A 15,138-nucleotide genomic window follows, 5' to 3' on the forward strand; every position below is an offset into this window, starting at 1 on the left:
AGCATATATCCAACTCTAGGTTCAACCATTCACCACAGGACTTCGTTTTCAGACCTATCACCATCCTGATTGCCTCTCCTGTGATTGCTCCTCCTCTGGACATGCTCCAGATCAATCCATTAAATCAAACCATACTGACAATCCTACTTCTGTCATTGCCCTTGGGATGTTCGTGCACTTGACTGTGAACCTTCTTTAGCCTCTGTGTAAGGATTTGCATCTCCCTCAAAAAGTGACAAGCTAAGGCTTCTGGACATCAAAGTTTGCAGTGCTTACTTGTCACTCCATGCACCGTTCCACTCTTTCTCTCCCCAGGGATTCCGCAACTTGATCATGAAGAGTTTCTCAGACTTTGCCCATGATAGACGCTTTTCTCCAAGGCTCATCTTCAGGACTGCTGTCACTGAGTAGGCATGGCTCTTGACCAAACCCATCTTGGTCTCTGTCTCAAAATCACTGGAGGACAGAGCCTGTGGCATAAGATAAACAGGGATATACATGAGCATTAAAACACATATTTGAGGAACAGACAGATAATCTATTTTTCCTCAAATGCTGCTATAGGTTCCTTCATCACCCCCCACCCCATGTATGTTCTACCTGACTGTAAACTAAGGTTCTCTGCATAGCTTGATGGAATACTAATAAATGTTTTACATTAGATTCCTATATGTCTATTCAGAAATAAGTCTCATTGAGTTCAGTGGGGCTTATTCCTTGGTAATTGGTATAGGATTTCAGCCTTAATGCTCTTTTCCATCATAGCATCAAGTTGATACTATGGATGAAGGGCGAACAGAAATGACTACAGGTTGTCCATCAGAAAATACTAGGGATGGATGGACCGCCCCCCCCCTAATCTGGGTCCTCCATGCACCAGGCAGGCTGTTGTCCCAGCTCTCATGTCTCTGGACTTGCTCGTTTGTATCCTCCATGCTCGCCGAGCCACCCACACCTTCCCTGAGCCATGTGCGAGCGTGCATCATTCCTATGGTCACAATTTTGTTAAAAAACATGGCCACTCAGGAACTTCTGTGAATTTAATATTGCGCACATGGTGGGCGTAAAGGTCCCATCTATGCAACATTACAAGCGTAAATAGGCCATTTAGCCTTGTAATGTTGCGTAGATGGGCCTTTACAGCTGACATGTGTGTAATATTAAATTCATGGAAGCCCCTGGTTTGGTGAGCGGGCTGTGTGTGTGTGCGAGCAAGTCCAGGACTGTGCAAATGGGGGCAGCAGCTTGGTGGGTGAGGCCCAGAGGTGCAAGGGGGAGGGAGTCTGTCAGACTCCCGGACCCATCTGGGTGCCCACACCATCCCTGCCAAACACTAAGAAAACTTTGGCACACAATAACACTGGAAAATGTCCCCCGTGAGTGTCCAATTTCTGTACTGGATTCTTTAGAAACTGGGAGGTGTCCCTAAGTTAGAATGAATGGCTGACACAGCAAATACAAATAAAAGCCATTCGATTTATGTTGTCTTGGCATGGGGGGTGTCTTCCATCACAGACCTAGAACTGGTGGGCTAAAGAAAAGCTCTGATTTGCTCATTGTGAAGAATATGATCCCACTAGGTGAATGCTCTATGGGATCAGGTTCGTTTTGAGGATTTTCTACTCATTATTTACTTTCTGGTGCCAGGTGAAAACCTTTTTATTTTCCCAGGCAGTTTTACCATTTTAGCATTCCAGGGTTTTGGTTTTTTTTAGCTCTGCTGTCTTAAATCTGCCATTGTGTTTTAAATATCTGCACTGCTGCTAGGCTTTACTCTGGTTGTATTTTTATTCTGTAGTTTTAGTCTATTTTAGTTTATATTGTATTTTCTGTCATATTTTTGTGGTTTTAATTTTGTGAACCACCCAGACAGCTTTGGCTATGGGGTGGTACAAAAATGAAATACATACATACATAAATACTCTGTCCACTGTGTTCCCATGATCTACCAGACCAGTGTAGATAGAATCTACCAGTGATGGTATCAAAAAAGGGTTAAGACTGGTCTGGCGGGGCTTATTCCGAACACTCAATATAAGCCTAGTTCTTTCTGAATCTGGAATGTAACACTCGAGTCTGCAAATTAGGGTTCACAACGTGACTGAATATTCCTTCACATACAAAAATGGCTTGTACATAGAAAATATGCCTGTCAAGGAGAACGATAGGCTACAACTATTCTTCCAGACATGCAGGGAATATTTATTTGTTTGCATGGAGGAGCAGTCTGTCATGTGAGCTCCCACCTACAATCTGAAGTGGTACAGCCAAGAGACAGGTTTACCACTGTAGAGAGAATTAGACCATCGAAATCACTGGTCTCATGTTATAATCTGTAGTGTAGATTGAAAACCTTCCAGATCAGGGCTGGGGCACTGTTACTTGAACTTAGGGATGTCACAGGTACCTGATATGAAGGTGGAATCCTATGGACTCACCTCCACTCAGTTCCCTGTTCATGGACTATGTGGCACTCACCAGACCTGTCTGTGAGCACCATGTGGTCCACAAGTGTCCGTCAGCCCATCTGCTCCTTCCCTGTGATGTTGCACAGATCGTCCTTTATGGCTGCAACCTACGCAACATTCCCTTCCCGGAAATGCCTGAGCCACCATTGTTGTGCAAAATGGCAGCTCAGGGAAGGAGCGGGTGGGTCCATGGAGCTTGTTGGTCACTTGTTGAGCCGTTGAGGGGCCCATGCAGTGTGGCAACTGGGTGTGGGTGGCGGCACCAGTGGCAACTTGGAGCATGACCAATGTCCCACACCAAGGTGAGTCCATCCATCTCTACTTGAACTTCTTGTATACTAGTATTTGTCTCTATAGAAAGACAAAATCTAAGGATAAAAATGCACACAAGAAGGGTCTCCCCATTGTAATCAATGCCACAAATGCAAAGATCCAGTAATATCTTTGATTTTATATATTGTACTAATATATAAAATTAAAATTATATAGATGCTTAAATGCATACAAATATTGAATTACAATAGATACAGTAGATACTACCAGCCTCTTCAGCTACAGATCGACAGTGAAACCTATTTCAACACAACGTATTTTCAAGTTCATGTTTTGTTTTTTGTTTTTTAAAAAATAGCTTCTAGTTCCTCGGGAACAAATTCCTTTTGTCAGACTACAGCTGGAGTTGGTAATGAGCAGTAGTCCTCCCAAAATAGTTTTGCGGTAAGTACAATTCCTCTAACTTGCAGGTTTGGGAAAAGGATCCCTCCCCCCTCCTGAATTAAAAGCTTTACAAATATATATGAACCTGAAAAGGACGTGTTGAAACACACTTCTACCATTGATCAATAGTTGGAGGTGTATAGTATCTATTGTGTGTATTGTAAATTGAGGTTTGTATGTATTTAAGCATCGGAGAGAGCAATCATATGGCCACTTGTCAGCAGCTAGATGGCCATAGGATATGTCAGTTTCCAGGAACAAACCTCGGAGCCTGCACTCCGAGGTTGGTTCCCAGAGAACTGACCTTCCCCCACTCCCACGTTGCCTCACAGGCAGCTCAGAATGGCCTCGTGCTCCGCGCTCATAAGAGGAGCACGGAGCAGTGAAAATGGGGTGTTCTGGGGGGCATTCTGGAGCGGGGAAGGCGGAAATGCTGGTACAATGCATCCTATGTGTCGTCCGGCAGCTGCTTCCCCTGCTCCACCTTCCCATGGCTAGACAGCTGAAATTGGATGTCTAGCTGCAAGTGTGGGGTGGCTGAAGCACGGAGGGGACGAACCCTTTGTGCTTCTCTTGCCCTGCATTGGATAGGTGGTTGCCTCTGAGTTCAGAGGCAGATGCCTATCCCCATAGGATTGCACCCTAAATGTTTTTGATAGTATATATTAGTAAAACATAAGTACTGTTTATATATTATTGGGACTTTGTATAGGTGATGTCAATTTCTGTAAAAAGAGATCAATGTGGTAGAATGGTTAAAGCACTAGGAATGGGGAGATCTTGGTTCAAATCCCCACTCAGTCATGAAGCTTATTGGATGATCCTGGGGCAGCCCCTTTACTCCCCCTTTCTCAGACTAACATACCTCACAAGGTTGTTGTGAGGATAAAATGTTCACCATCTTATTTTATTTATTTTATTTATTTTATTTATTATTAAATTTATTAATCGCCCATCTGGCTGGTCACCCAGCCACTCTGGACGATGTACAACATACAATAAAACAGTTTAAAACATTAAAATTCTACAATAAAAACATTTTCTAAAATACCCTAACCCACCCCAAATGCCTGCCTGAACAACCACGTTTTTAATGCACGACGGAAGCTCATTCCATCTTGGTGGAATGGCAGGATAAAAAAAATGTAATAAAATCATAACTCGGCTTATGAAAGGGGGCAGCTTCCCCAAACGTTTCCTGACATATTGAGGGTATTGTCTGAGATGCAAAAGGACCCAATTTTCTTATGAAGGATTAAAACCAGTTTTCAGTCTTGGAATATCCCCTTTCTCCTCTCGGTTGTTTTTAGTAGCGTGGCAATTTTCGTTGTTTTAAAACACACACCCAGCTCTAAAGTTGGCGGGTTATATGAAGAAGAATAAGAAAACAAATAGGTTGAGCAATTCTCTAACCGTCTTCAAACTCAGTGCTGACTAATGTCCGGTCTGCAGCGTGTGTGTCCATAACAACAGCTCATACAGAACCACTTCAAAAGTTATATTGAGATCCGCTGACATTTCCCATGGGTCTCAAAGCTCTCTGACAATTCCTCACTTGTGTTTCTTCACAAATAAGACAGCATGTGTTTCCATGACAGCATAAGGGGCTCATAAGACGATTCCTTCTCGTTAAAGCTGCAAAGGCTGCAAAGACCTCTATTACTCTTGGTCCCACTTTGCCAGACTAAATTGTGACACTCTTTCTTTTTAAACAGAAACAATTTCTTCTTAGTAAATAAATGCTTTCTGCAGTCATACGCAGAACCTCTAGATTATCTGATCAACCAAGAAATATGTTATCTTTCTACAGTGGTGTATACGCATGAATTGAAAACTCTGCATTGAGTAAAATACCATATTGCCTGTAAAACCATCTATTTTTGGTAGGGCAAAAGTTGTGAGGGAATCTAGTTTATCCTCTATGCTGAATTGATAGAGGTCTTGTCCCCAAAGAACAATTTTGAACTATTTGCTGAATTCATTATTCATACCTATCACTCCCCAAATACTTGGTAGATCTGCCAAATGTTAAAATGAGGTTACTCAAGCAAGATTAAATGTTACCTCTTTGGCAGACTGGGTGGGCAGCATAAAGGGATTCCTAAAAAGGACTGAGTATGCAGTTGCGATTCTGTATCTGCTGAAGATATTATTCATGCATTTATAGAATGCTCTATCTATAATGATCTTAGAGCCAGATATATTCATCCTTTGTTAAAATCGTGGAAGGGAAGGTCATCTCTTGTAAAGGTTTGCTTTCTGTTGTCTAATGCTGACAAATATGCATCTTTCAGAACATCTAAATTTCTTGTCAATGTCTTACAGATGCTCATTACAAAGCTTAAAGGCTGTAAGGAAAATTATTCAATTTTTGAGGGTCTCTTAGCAGAGTTCAAAATTGTATAATGATCTTTCCCTCTCATAACTCTGTATAATGGCAAATTGCTAAGATACAATAAACTTTTTGGTCCTTTCTGCTGAATTCATTAGCAGAAGGGAATAGAGCAATTGAATCAAGCTGTCCACAGCTGTCCACCACACAACTAGCAAGACGCTAATGTTTAAGCTTATAAAAATAAAGCTCTAAATGGCATGGAACCAGGATGAAGGACCAGCATGTCCTACTTAAACCTACCTGTCCATGGTTTTCATCTTCAGAGGCACACTGCTGCATATTCTGCCACTAGAGAGGTACAGCTGGTGGGGAAAGTGCAGAAAAGGGCAACTAAAATGATCAAGGGGCTGGAGCATCTCCCCTATGAGGGAAGGTTACAACAGCTGGGATTGCTCAGCTTGGAAAAAAAGGAGGGTCAGGGGAGACAGGACAGAGGTGTACCAAATTATACACGGTGTGGAAAATGTGGAGAGGGAGACTAGAACCCAGGGTCATCCTATGCCTAGACAGAGGCTAAGAGGTAAGTGGGTTGCAGGAAGCCCAGGGGGCTGCCCTTTATCCTTCTGATTGGCTGTGAGCTCACCAGGTGCTTCTGAGAGCTCCAACTGAATTGGAGGGGTGTGGCCTGAGTACTCCCAGCAGCTGACTGGGCGGGAAGCTTCAGTCTGTTTCCCGCCTCCCAGCTGAGCAGAGCAGAGCAGAGCAAGCTGCTCCAGCTGGTCCAGGGACTACAGAAGCAGGCAAGCTCCCAGAGAGCGAGCCAACAGGGGGAGCAAACAGGAGTTGGCCAGGGGAGTTCAGCAGGGGAGGTCAAGGGGGAGGCCCCTAACTTTTTTTTAAAATTATTTTTATTTTTTATTTTAACTAACTTTTTTCCATTTATTTGTCTTGTAACACACACTTTCACACCAGTGGGACTCTGCTTTTAACCTCTACTGAGTAGAGGAGCAGGCACAGGCTAGTCTAGAACAATCACAAAGCTAGACACAAAAAGGGAAAAGAGGCTATGGAAGGACAAGACTCTCCAGTGGTGGTGACCTGCAAGGTGTGTGCAATGTTTGTTTTCTTGCCTGAGAACAACATGGCCTACACCTGCAACAAGTGCAAGTTGATCACGCTGCCTGAGGAAAAAGTAAGTGGACTGGAGCGGCGACTGTCGACCCTCCGGGGAATAAGAGAACACGAAGAGTTCTTGGACAGAATGGGGGAACTACAGCAGCAAAGGGCAGACCAGAAGCTTGAAGAGCAACAGCAAGATGAGGCAGTGGGAAATGATGAGGTGAAGAAAAATGGAATAGAGGATACTCCTTGGAAAAGGGTGACAGTGAGGAGGAGAAGAACTAGACGCCACTCTGCACCAGTGGAAGCAGTGGAGCTGTGGAACCGATTCCAGGTACTTGCGGATGAGACTGGAGGACAGCCTGCAGAGGAAGAATCACAGGGGAACCTGCATGAGAGTGAGCAAGAGGCTGAAGGTCAGTCAAACAGAGGCCATGAAACCCAGGCCTACAAGAAGAAGAAGAGTGGTAGTAGTGGGAGACTCCTTGCTGCGTGGGATCGAGACCCAAGTATGTCGCGAAGACCCATGGACTCGCCAGGTATGTTGTCTCCCGGGAGAACAGATTAGAGACGTGACTGAAAGGTTGCCTGCACTCATAAAGCTCACTGACAGGTATCCCTTTCTTCTCATCCATGTGGGAACAAATGATACCGCCAAGCGGAGCTACGAAGAGATCACGTCAGACTTTGAAGCTTTGGGAAGGAAACTCAAGAACTTTGGGGCCCAGATACTTTTCTCATCCATCCTTCCAGTAGTTAGAAGAGGGATAGAAAGGGAACGAAAAATACTCCGGGTGAATGACTGGCTACGAAGGTGGTGCCGACGAGAGAGATTTGGATTCTGGGACCACGGGCTATACTTCCTGGAAGATGGGCTGTTGGCTAGGGATGGGTTGCACCTCACAAAGGATGGGAAGAATGTGTTTGGCCACAGCATGAAGAACTTCATCAGGAGGGCTTTAAACTGAATCCTACGGGGAAGGAAGATGTAATGTTGGGGGTAACGACGGACATAGGCGCATGCACTGCAATGGAGAGAACAGCTCTGATAGCGCCCAATAGTCTTCAGACACATGTAGGAAGAAAGCCAGACTATGAAGCACATGGTCTTCGATGTCTATATACTAATGCCCAGAGTATGGGAAACAAACAGAACGAACTTGAACTCTTAATACAAGAGGGAAATCATGACTTGATAGGTATAACTGAGACTTGGTGGGATGACTCTCATGACTGGAATACAGCAGTGGAAGGATATAACTTGTTCAAAAAGAACAGGAGGAACAGAAAGGGAGGTGGCGTTGCACTGTATGTGAAAAATACATATCTCTGCACAGAAATACAGGAGGAGGAGCTTGGTAGCCCCATCGAGAGCATCTGGGTTGAAATAAATGGAGCAAAGAATAAAAGGAACCTGGTGGTCGGAGTCTACTACCGGCCACCCAATCAAGGAGAAGACAAGGATGAAACTTTTGAAAAGCAAATAGCCAATGTTTTAAGGAAGCATGATGTAGTAGTAATGGGGGACTTCAATTTCCCCGATATTTGTTGGGAGACAAATTCTGCAAAACATGGCCCCTCCAGGAAATTCCTGACTTGTGTGGTGGATAACTTCCTCCTACAGAAAGTAGAGGAAGGAACTAGAGGATCGGCTATCCTTGACTTGATCCTAACCAACAGAGATGACTTAGTGGATAAAGTAGCAGTTACAGGAACTCTGGGGGAAAGCGACCATGTTGTACTTGCGTTCTTGGTTCTAAGGGAAGCAAAAGCTGAGTGTAGTCAAACGCGTACCCTGGATTTTAGGAAAGCTGATTTTCATAAACTCAGAACAATGATCAGTAAGGTCCCATGGCAAGCAATGCTAGCGAGAAAAGGAGTCCAAGATGGGTGGGAGCTTTTAAAAAAGGAAATTCTCAAGGCACAATCACAAGCAATTCCAACAAGAAGAAAAGGTGGAAGACAACAGAAGAAGCCAATGTGGCTTCACAAAAAGCTTAGAGATAACCTGAAAACAAAAAAGGACACATATAGGAAGTGGAAAGAAGGCCAAGTAACAAAGGAAGAGTACAGGCAGATAGCACAGAATTGCACGGATGGCGTCAGGAAGGCTAAAGCTGAGAATGAGCTAAGGTTAGCAAGGGATGTTAAAAACAACAAAAAGGCTTTCTTCAGCTATGTGCATAGTAAAAGGCAGGGGAAAGAAATGGTGGTTCAGCTATTAAATAAGGATGGAAAAATGATAACAGATGACAAAGAAAAGGCAGAGGTGATCAATTCCTACTTTGGCTCAGTCTTCTCCCAAAAGAGGGTCTATGACCCCCCTGGCAAAGGCGAAGTACAGGCTGAAGGGGCAGGATTGCAGCTTGAGATCGACAGGCATATGGTCAAGGAACACCTCATTACTTTGAATGAGTTCAAATCTCCAGGGCCAGATGAACTGCATCCCAGAGTCATAAAGGAACTGGCAGAAGAACTCTCAGAACCGCTGTCTATTCTCTTTGAGAAATCATGGAGGATGGGGGAAGTGCCAGATGACTGGACGAGGGCTAACGTCCCTATCTTCAAAAAGGGTAAAAAGGAGGAACCTGGGAACTACAGACCAGTCAGTCTGACATCAATCCCTGGGAAAATTCTGGAGCAGATCATAAAGCAATCCATCTGGAAGCACCTTGACAACAATGCCATGATTACTCGAAGCCAACATGGATTTGTCAAAAACAAGTCCTGCCAGACAAATCTGATCTCATTTTTTGATCAAGTAACCTCCCTTGTAGACTGTGGGAATGCTGTAGACATCATATACCTTGACTTCAGCAAAGCTTTCGACAAAGTGCCCCATGATATCCTGATGAGCAAACTAGCTCAAAGTGGGCTAGATGAAACAACGATCATGTGGATCCACAGTTGGCTACAGAATCGGACTCAAAGAGTGCTTATCAGTGGGACCTTCTCAAACTGGGGAGAGGTAACGAGTGGGGTACCGCAGGGCTAAGTCCTGGGCCCAGTGCTCTTCAACATTTGTATTAATGACTTGGAGGAGGAGGTGCAGGGAATGCTGATCAAATTTGCAGATGACAAAAAAATTGGGAGGGATAGCTAATACTTTGGAAGACAGAAACAAAATTCAAAGTGATCTGGATAGACTGGAGTGCTGGGCAGAAAACAACAGAATGGCATTTAATAGGGACAAATGCCAAGTTCTGCACCTAGGAAAAAGAAACCAAATGCACAGTTACAAGATGGGGGATACGTGGCTCAACCACACTACACGCGAGAAGGATCTTGGAATTGTTGTCGATCACAAGCTGAATATGAGCCAACAATGTGATGTGGCTGCAAAAAAGGCAAATGCTATTTTGGGCTGCATTCATAGAAGCATCGCTTCCAAATCCCGGGAAGTACTAGTTCCCCTCTACTCAGCACTGGTTAGGCCTCATCTGGAGTACTGTGTCCAGTTCTGGGCACCACACTTTAAGAAGGATGCAGACAAACTGGAGAGGGTTCAGAGGAGGGCAACAAAGATGATCAGGGGACTGGAAACAAAGCCCTATGAAGAGAGACTGAAAGAACTGGGCATGTTTAGCCTTGAGAAGAGAAGACTGAGGGGAGATATGATAGCACTCTTCAAGTACTTGAAAGGTTGTCACAGAGAAGAAGGCCAGGATCTCTTCTTGATCATCCCAGAGTGCAGGACATGGAATAATGGGCTCAAGTTACAGGAAGCCAGATTCTGGCTGAACATCAGGAAAAACTTCCTGACTGTTAGAGCAATGCGACTATAGAACCCATTCCCTAGGGAGGGGGTGGGCTGTCCCACACTGGAGGCCTTCAAGACGAGGCTGGAAAGCCATTTGTCAGGGATGCTCTGACTTGGATTCCTGCATTGAACAGGGGGTTGGACTCGATGGCCTTGTAGGCCCCTTCCAACCCTACTATTCTATGATTCTATGATTCTATGATTCTATGATTCTATGATTCTATGATTCTATGAAGGTGGGAGATTCAGGACAGATAAAAGGAAGGACTTCTTCGCACAGTGCATAGTTGAACTATGGAATTCACTACCACAGGATGGAGTGATGGGCACCAATTTGGATGGCTTTAAAAGGGGGTTAGGCAAATTCCTGGAGGAGAAGGCTATCAATGGCTACTAGTCTTGATGGCTATGTGCTGCCTCCAGTACCAGAGGCACTGAGCCTATGTATACCAGTTGCTGGGGAACATGGGTGGGAGGGTGCTGTTGTGCTCATGCCCTGCTTGTGAGTTTCTGGTCAACAGCTGGTTGGCCACTGTGTGAACAGAATGCTGGACTAGATGAACCCTTGATCCAGCATGGCTCTTCTCGTGTCCTTATGTGATATATAGGGCCTTTTTGGTTGCCCTAACTGTGGAACTGTCTCCTAAGGGAAGTTACACTGGTCCCCTCTTTGGTGTCTTTTAGGTGGTGGATACAATTATATTCCTCCAAGATTTTATTATATTTTAATCTTGCCTGTTTGTGGATCTGTTTTATTTTGGCTTGTTTTAATTGTCCCCAGTTGTAATGTCAAAGGTAGTTTAAGGCTGTAATCCTATCCACACTTAGCTGGGAGTAGGGATGCTGGAGAAATTCAAGACAGACTAAAATAAGCTCAGATTTCTAAGAATCCAGCCTGTGGAATCCACTTCATATTGACCTCCTCAGGCTGTGCAGAATCCATGGACTTTTTTCAGGTCCTTTATTTTACTTCCCCCAAATTTATGAAAATTTACTTGCAGGAAAATATGCAAGTCTCTGCTGAGACTGGTAAATATATGTGGGGAAAAGTTGAATGGAATGGGGGACAATATACTGAATATTACTCACTGAGGTAAATTATGTAAATTGCTGTGAACCCTCTTATGGAATTATTTTTCTGCATAAAGAAAAAAATTCACATTTTTTTGCATCGTCTGCTCATTCTGTGTGAGCAGAGTGTGGAACAAAAGGTGCCTGTCAATCCGCGAAATACAGACAGAGTGGATTTTATACAATCCATACATCCTTACCTGGGAGTAAATCCCATTGAACACAGTGGGGCATATGTCTGATTGGACATTCATAGGATTGCACTGTAATTGTTGTAAATTGCAATGAGAAACCCTTTTAGGGCCAAATGTTGGTATATAAACATTTTTATAGGTAAATAAACAACAGTAGGAACCCTGTGACAACTGTACTTCATTATAGGGCCTCTTTTAATCTCCAGGGAAATGCTTTTATAATCTAAAAAATAATAATCCTGTCCGTACACCCATGTGTCGTAAATGTCATGTTGGTTGATATTTCGCATGTCCGCACTGATAATCCCAGGCAAAGTTTGTGAATATCTAAGAACAGATTCACACTGGTGAACTGTGATGGTTACAAAGAGAATTTACACAGCATGGAAAGAAATATGTACGTGGCATGTATATATTATAGGGCATGAGAAAAATCAAAGGCAGAAATGTCCCAATCCAGTTGGACAGATAAACGTAGAGCACCACTGACTATATCCTTCCATGTGATTTGTGCAGGAGCATGTCAACAAGGCACATCTAATCTTGACATAGGTCAAACAGGGAAACCTCTGGGTAATGGAAAAAATAGGCTAGCTTTCCCCAAACTCTCTAGACGGTTGGACTTCAACTCCCATCAGCCCCAACCAGCATGGCCAATGGTCAGGAAACCTGGATGTTGTAGTCCAAGGGCACCAAGTTGGGGAAGGTTGAAAAACAGGCAATTCAGACACAGATGGGGGAACATTTCAGTGTGTCCTAAGACATTCTATGGCCTGATGAGATGGCAGCCTACCCAGCCTGTTCATGCAGTGGAGAAGGAGGTGGGCATCTCCCTCCACCATGCTCAGTGGTAGAGCCCCTGCTTTGCAGGCAGAAGATCCCAGGTTCAATCCCCCAAATCTCCAGATAGGACACAAATAATTCCTGCCTGAAGCCCTGGAAAGCCATTGCTGGCAGTCAGTGTCAACAGTCCTGGGCTAGATGGACCCAGGGTCTGAGTCAGTATAAGGCAGCTTCCTATGTCCCTATGCTCATGACCTGTGACATGGGTTTCCAGTTAAGATTCCCATAAATGCAGAAAGCCACCTCATGCAATTCCTCCCCACATCCCATTTTTGCTCATTATATTGAGAAGGTGAGAATGATCCACCACTGGAACCATACTGTCAGCCCAGGTAAATGTCTCATGTCAGCGTTAGAGTAACACTTACTTAACAAAAGTTCAGAGGGATGTTCAGGCCTGCAATTGCTGGGTGTGATTTCATTAACGAAATCGATACTGCTTCCCTTGACTTGCACTGGTGTTATAGATGGTTTTCTCACTCCAGAAACTAATCGCCCCTTCCCCAAAGTGGTGCTAATCCTACCTTTTGAGATAGAACACTAATCGACATGAGATGGATACATGTTGGTGGGATCCACTTAACTCTGATGCCATTCATTCATGTATTGTTACTTTTTAAAAAGATGCCATAGGACTTTTTGTTGCCTTCACCTCATATAAAAGAGGCAGTTTTGTATGGCAAAGCTCCAGACACCAAGCAATGCCACAGGATTATTTGTCATCTGGGCTATAACAGAGTAACATAGAGGACATCACCACCATATGAGTATTGACCAGCAGCAAATGCGTCTTTGGAAAGTTGGTTGTATGCATGAAAGATACACAATAGGATGAATGGGGTGGGATGGGAAGGCAGTAGAAATTTGATCTAGAAACTGGAAAGCTCTGTTTGAATCATCTAACTCTGATCCAGGAATTACTCATCTCTTACCCCATTCCAAAAGGGCAGGACATCATGTTCCCACAAAGGTCAAGAGAAGAGCATGAGTGGTTGCAGCAATGGTTTCCAAATTTCCAGTCTTCCAGGGAACACTTTTTACATTGATTGTCTCCTCCTGAGAAACCCCAGGGTGCCTGCAAAGCAACTTCCGTGGAGGATTCTGGCTTCTGGGTTGCTTTATGGTGCATTCTCAGTTGATGTGTGACACCAGTTAGATCTTCTTGGGGACTCCATTGTCCCATCCAGGCTGATAGCATGAAACACAACACGATCTCCTGGGAGTGACTGTGCATTTTAGGGGAAGGGTAGTCTGGCTATCTCTGTTGAATCTGCTAACTGAAGAACTCCTAAAACTTCCCAGACAACCCTGGGGCTCCTAGATAAGTAGCTTGAAAAAAAGTAAGCTATTGGAATATAAAGGGGAGGGAGAGGGAGAATGGCTCCTAGTGAAAAGCGTAGTTAAACTGTTAGCTTTGCACACCAACACCTTCCTACAAAGATTTGTTGTTGTTGTTCAATCGTTAAGTCGTGTCTGACTCTCCATGACCCCATGGACCATAGCACTCCAGGCCTTCCTGTCCTTCCTACAAAGATACCTGTCAATAATACACCTTACTGGAACGGTGATAGCTCTAGGGAAAACTACACTTTCCATTGGGGGCTTATTTCCTGGTGCACTGTTCTGCAGCGAAAGACCATCCAGCCCATTTTCCCTCTCTCCTGGACCCCAGCATATTGCCTCTGCTGCTGCCATCATGGGCCTAGTAAGTAGGGCTCTTAAAGGGAAGGAAAAGGTTGTTTTGGTGGGCTGGATGGGTTGGGGCTGGAGGTGACACACTCAGACTGGTCTGAAAATACAACGAGCTATTGCTGAAGTGTGTGTGTATACACATACTATAGTTTGGGGGATGGAAATAGCTTGGCTGATTTCTGAGCCAACTCAACGTGAGCAGTGAGGAGAGCTTGGTTGTTCATGTCTGCTTTCTATAGTGCTCTGCCAAACATTTATTCCACATTTTTTTCAACCATTCCCATTCAATTTGATTGAAAAGAAGTTGCTTTTGAAAAGAAATTCAATGGCGATGAAATTTCGGAGAAATTCTCATGGACTGGATTTGGGTTTCTTGTGCTTACCTTACTTAGGGAGCAATCCTATGTGGATAGATGGCTGCCTCCAAACTTGGAGGAGACCACCTATCCAATGCACGGCAGAAGGAGCGAGGGGGGGATCATCTCCTCCAAGCTCCAGCCACCCTGCATTTGTGAATAGATGGCCGATTTCGGCTGTCTAGTGATGGGACGTCAGAGTGTGGGGTGGAGAGGCTGGATGACACATAGGAAGTGTCATACTGGCACTTACAAACTCCCCGCCCCGCCCCCGGGAATGCCTCTTTCCCCCCGCTCCATGCTACTCTTACAAGCACAGAGCACAGGGACAATGCATGCCATCTATGAGGCAGCAGGGGTGGGGTGGGGAGCCAGTTCTCTGGGAACTGACGAATCCTATGGCTGTCTAGCCACTGTCTAGCGGTCATAGGATTGCAGCCTTAGGAGGTGGCTGAGGAGTGAGCACCAGTGTCCAGTCTTTCATTTTACAATAATCTCTCTGGTAACCTGTAGCCTCCTCATGTTCTTGCACTTCCATTGAAGTCTAGGGAAGATGTCATGTGATAATTGCTCCCATAGGGTT

At 44.5% G+C, this 15,138-nt stretch overlaps 1 protein-coding gene across 1 annotated transcript in view; it reads right to left on the bottom strand.

Moving 5' to 3' along the window:
- The window catches only part of CAPN6 (calpain 6), a 111,046-nt gene that overhangs the window by 35,633 nt on the left and 60,275 nt on the right, over positions 1-15,138 (bottom strand). The window contains exon 6 of the mRNA XM_084814147.1: positions 277-470. Within this exon, the coding sequence (XP_084670273.1) occupies positions 277-470 (194 nt within the window). The remainder of the gene's footprint in view (positions 1-276; positions 471-15,138) is intronic.

Source organism: Heloderma suspectum, chromosome 9, assembly GCF_057233095.1.
Source record: "Heloderma suspectum isolate Gila_16-S chromosome 9, 16-S_ref, whole genome shotgun sequence".
NCBI classification, from domain to species: domain Eukaryota; kingdom Metazoa; phylum Chordata; class Lepidosauria; order Squamata; family Helodermatidae; genus Heloderma; species Heloderma suspectum.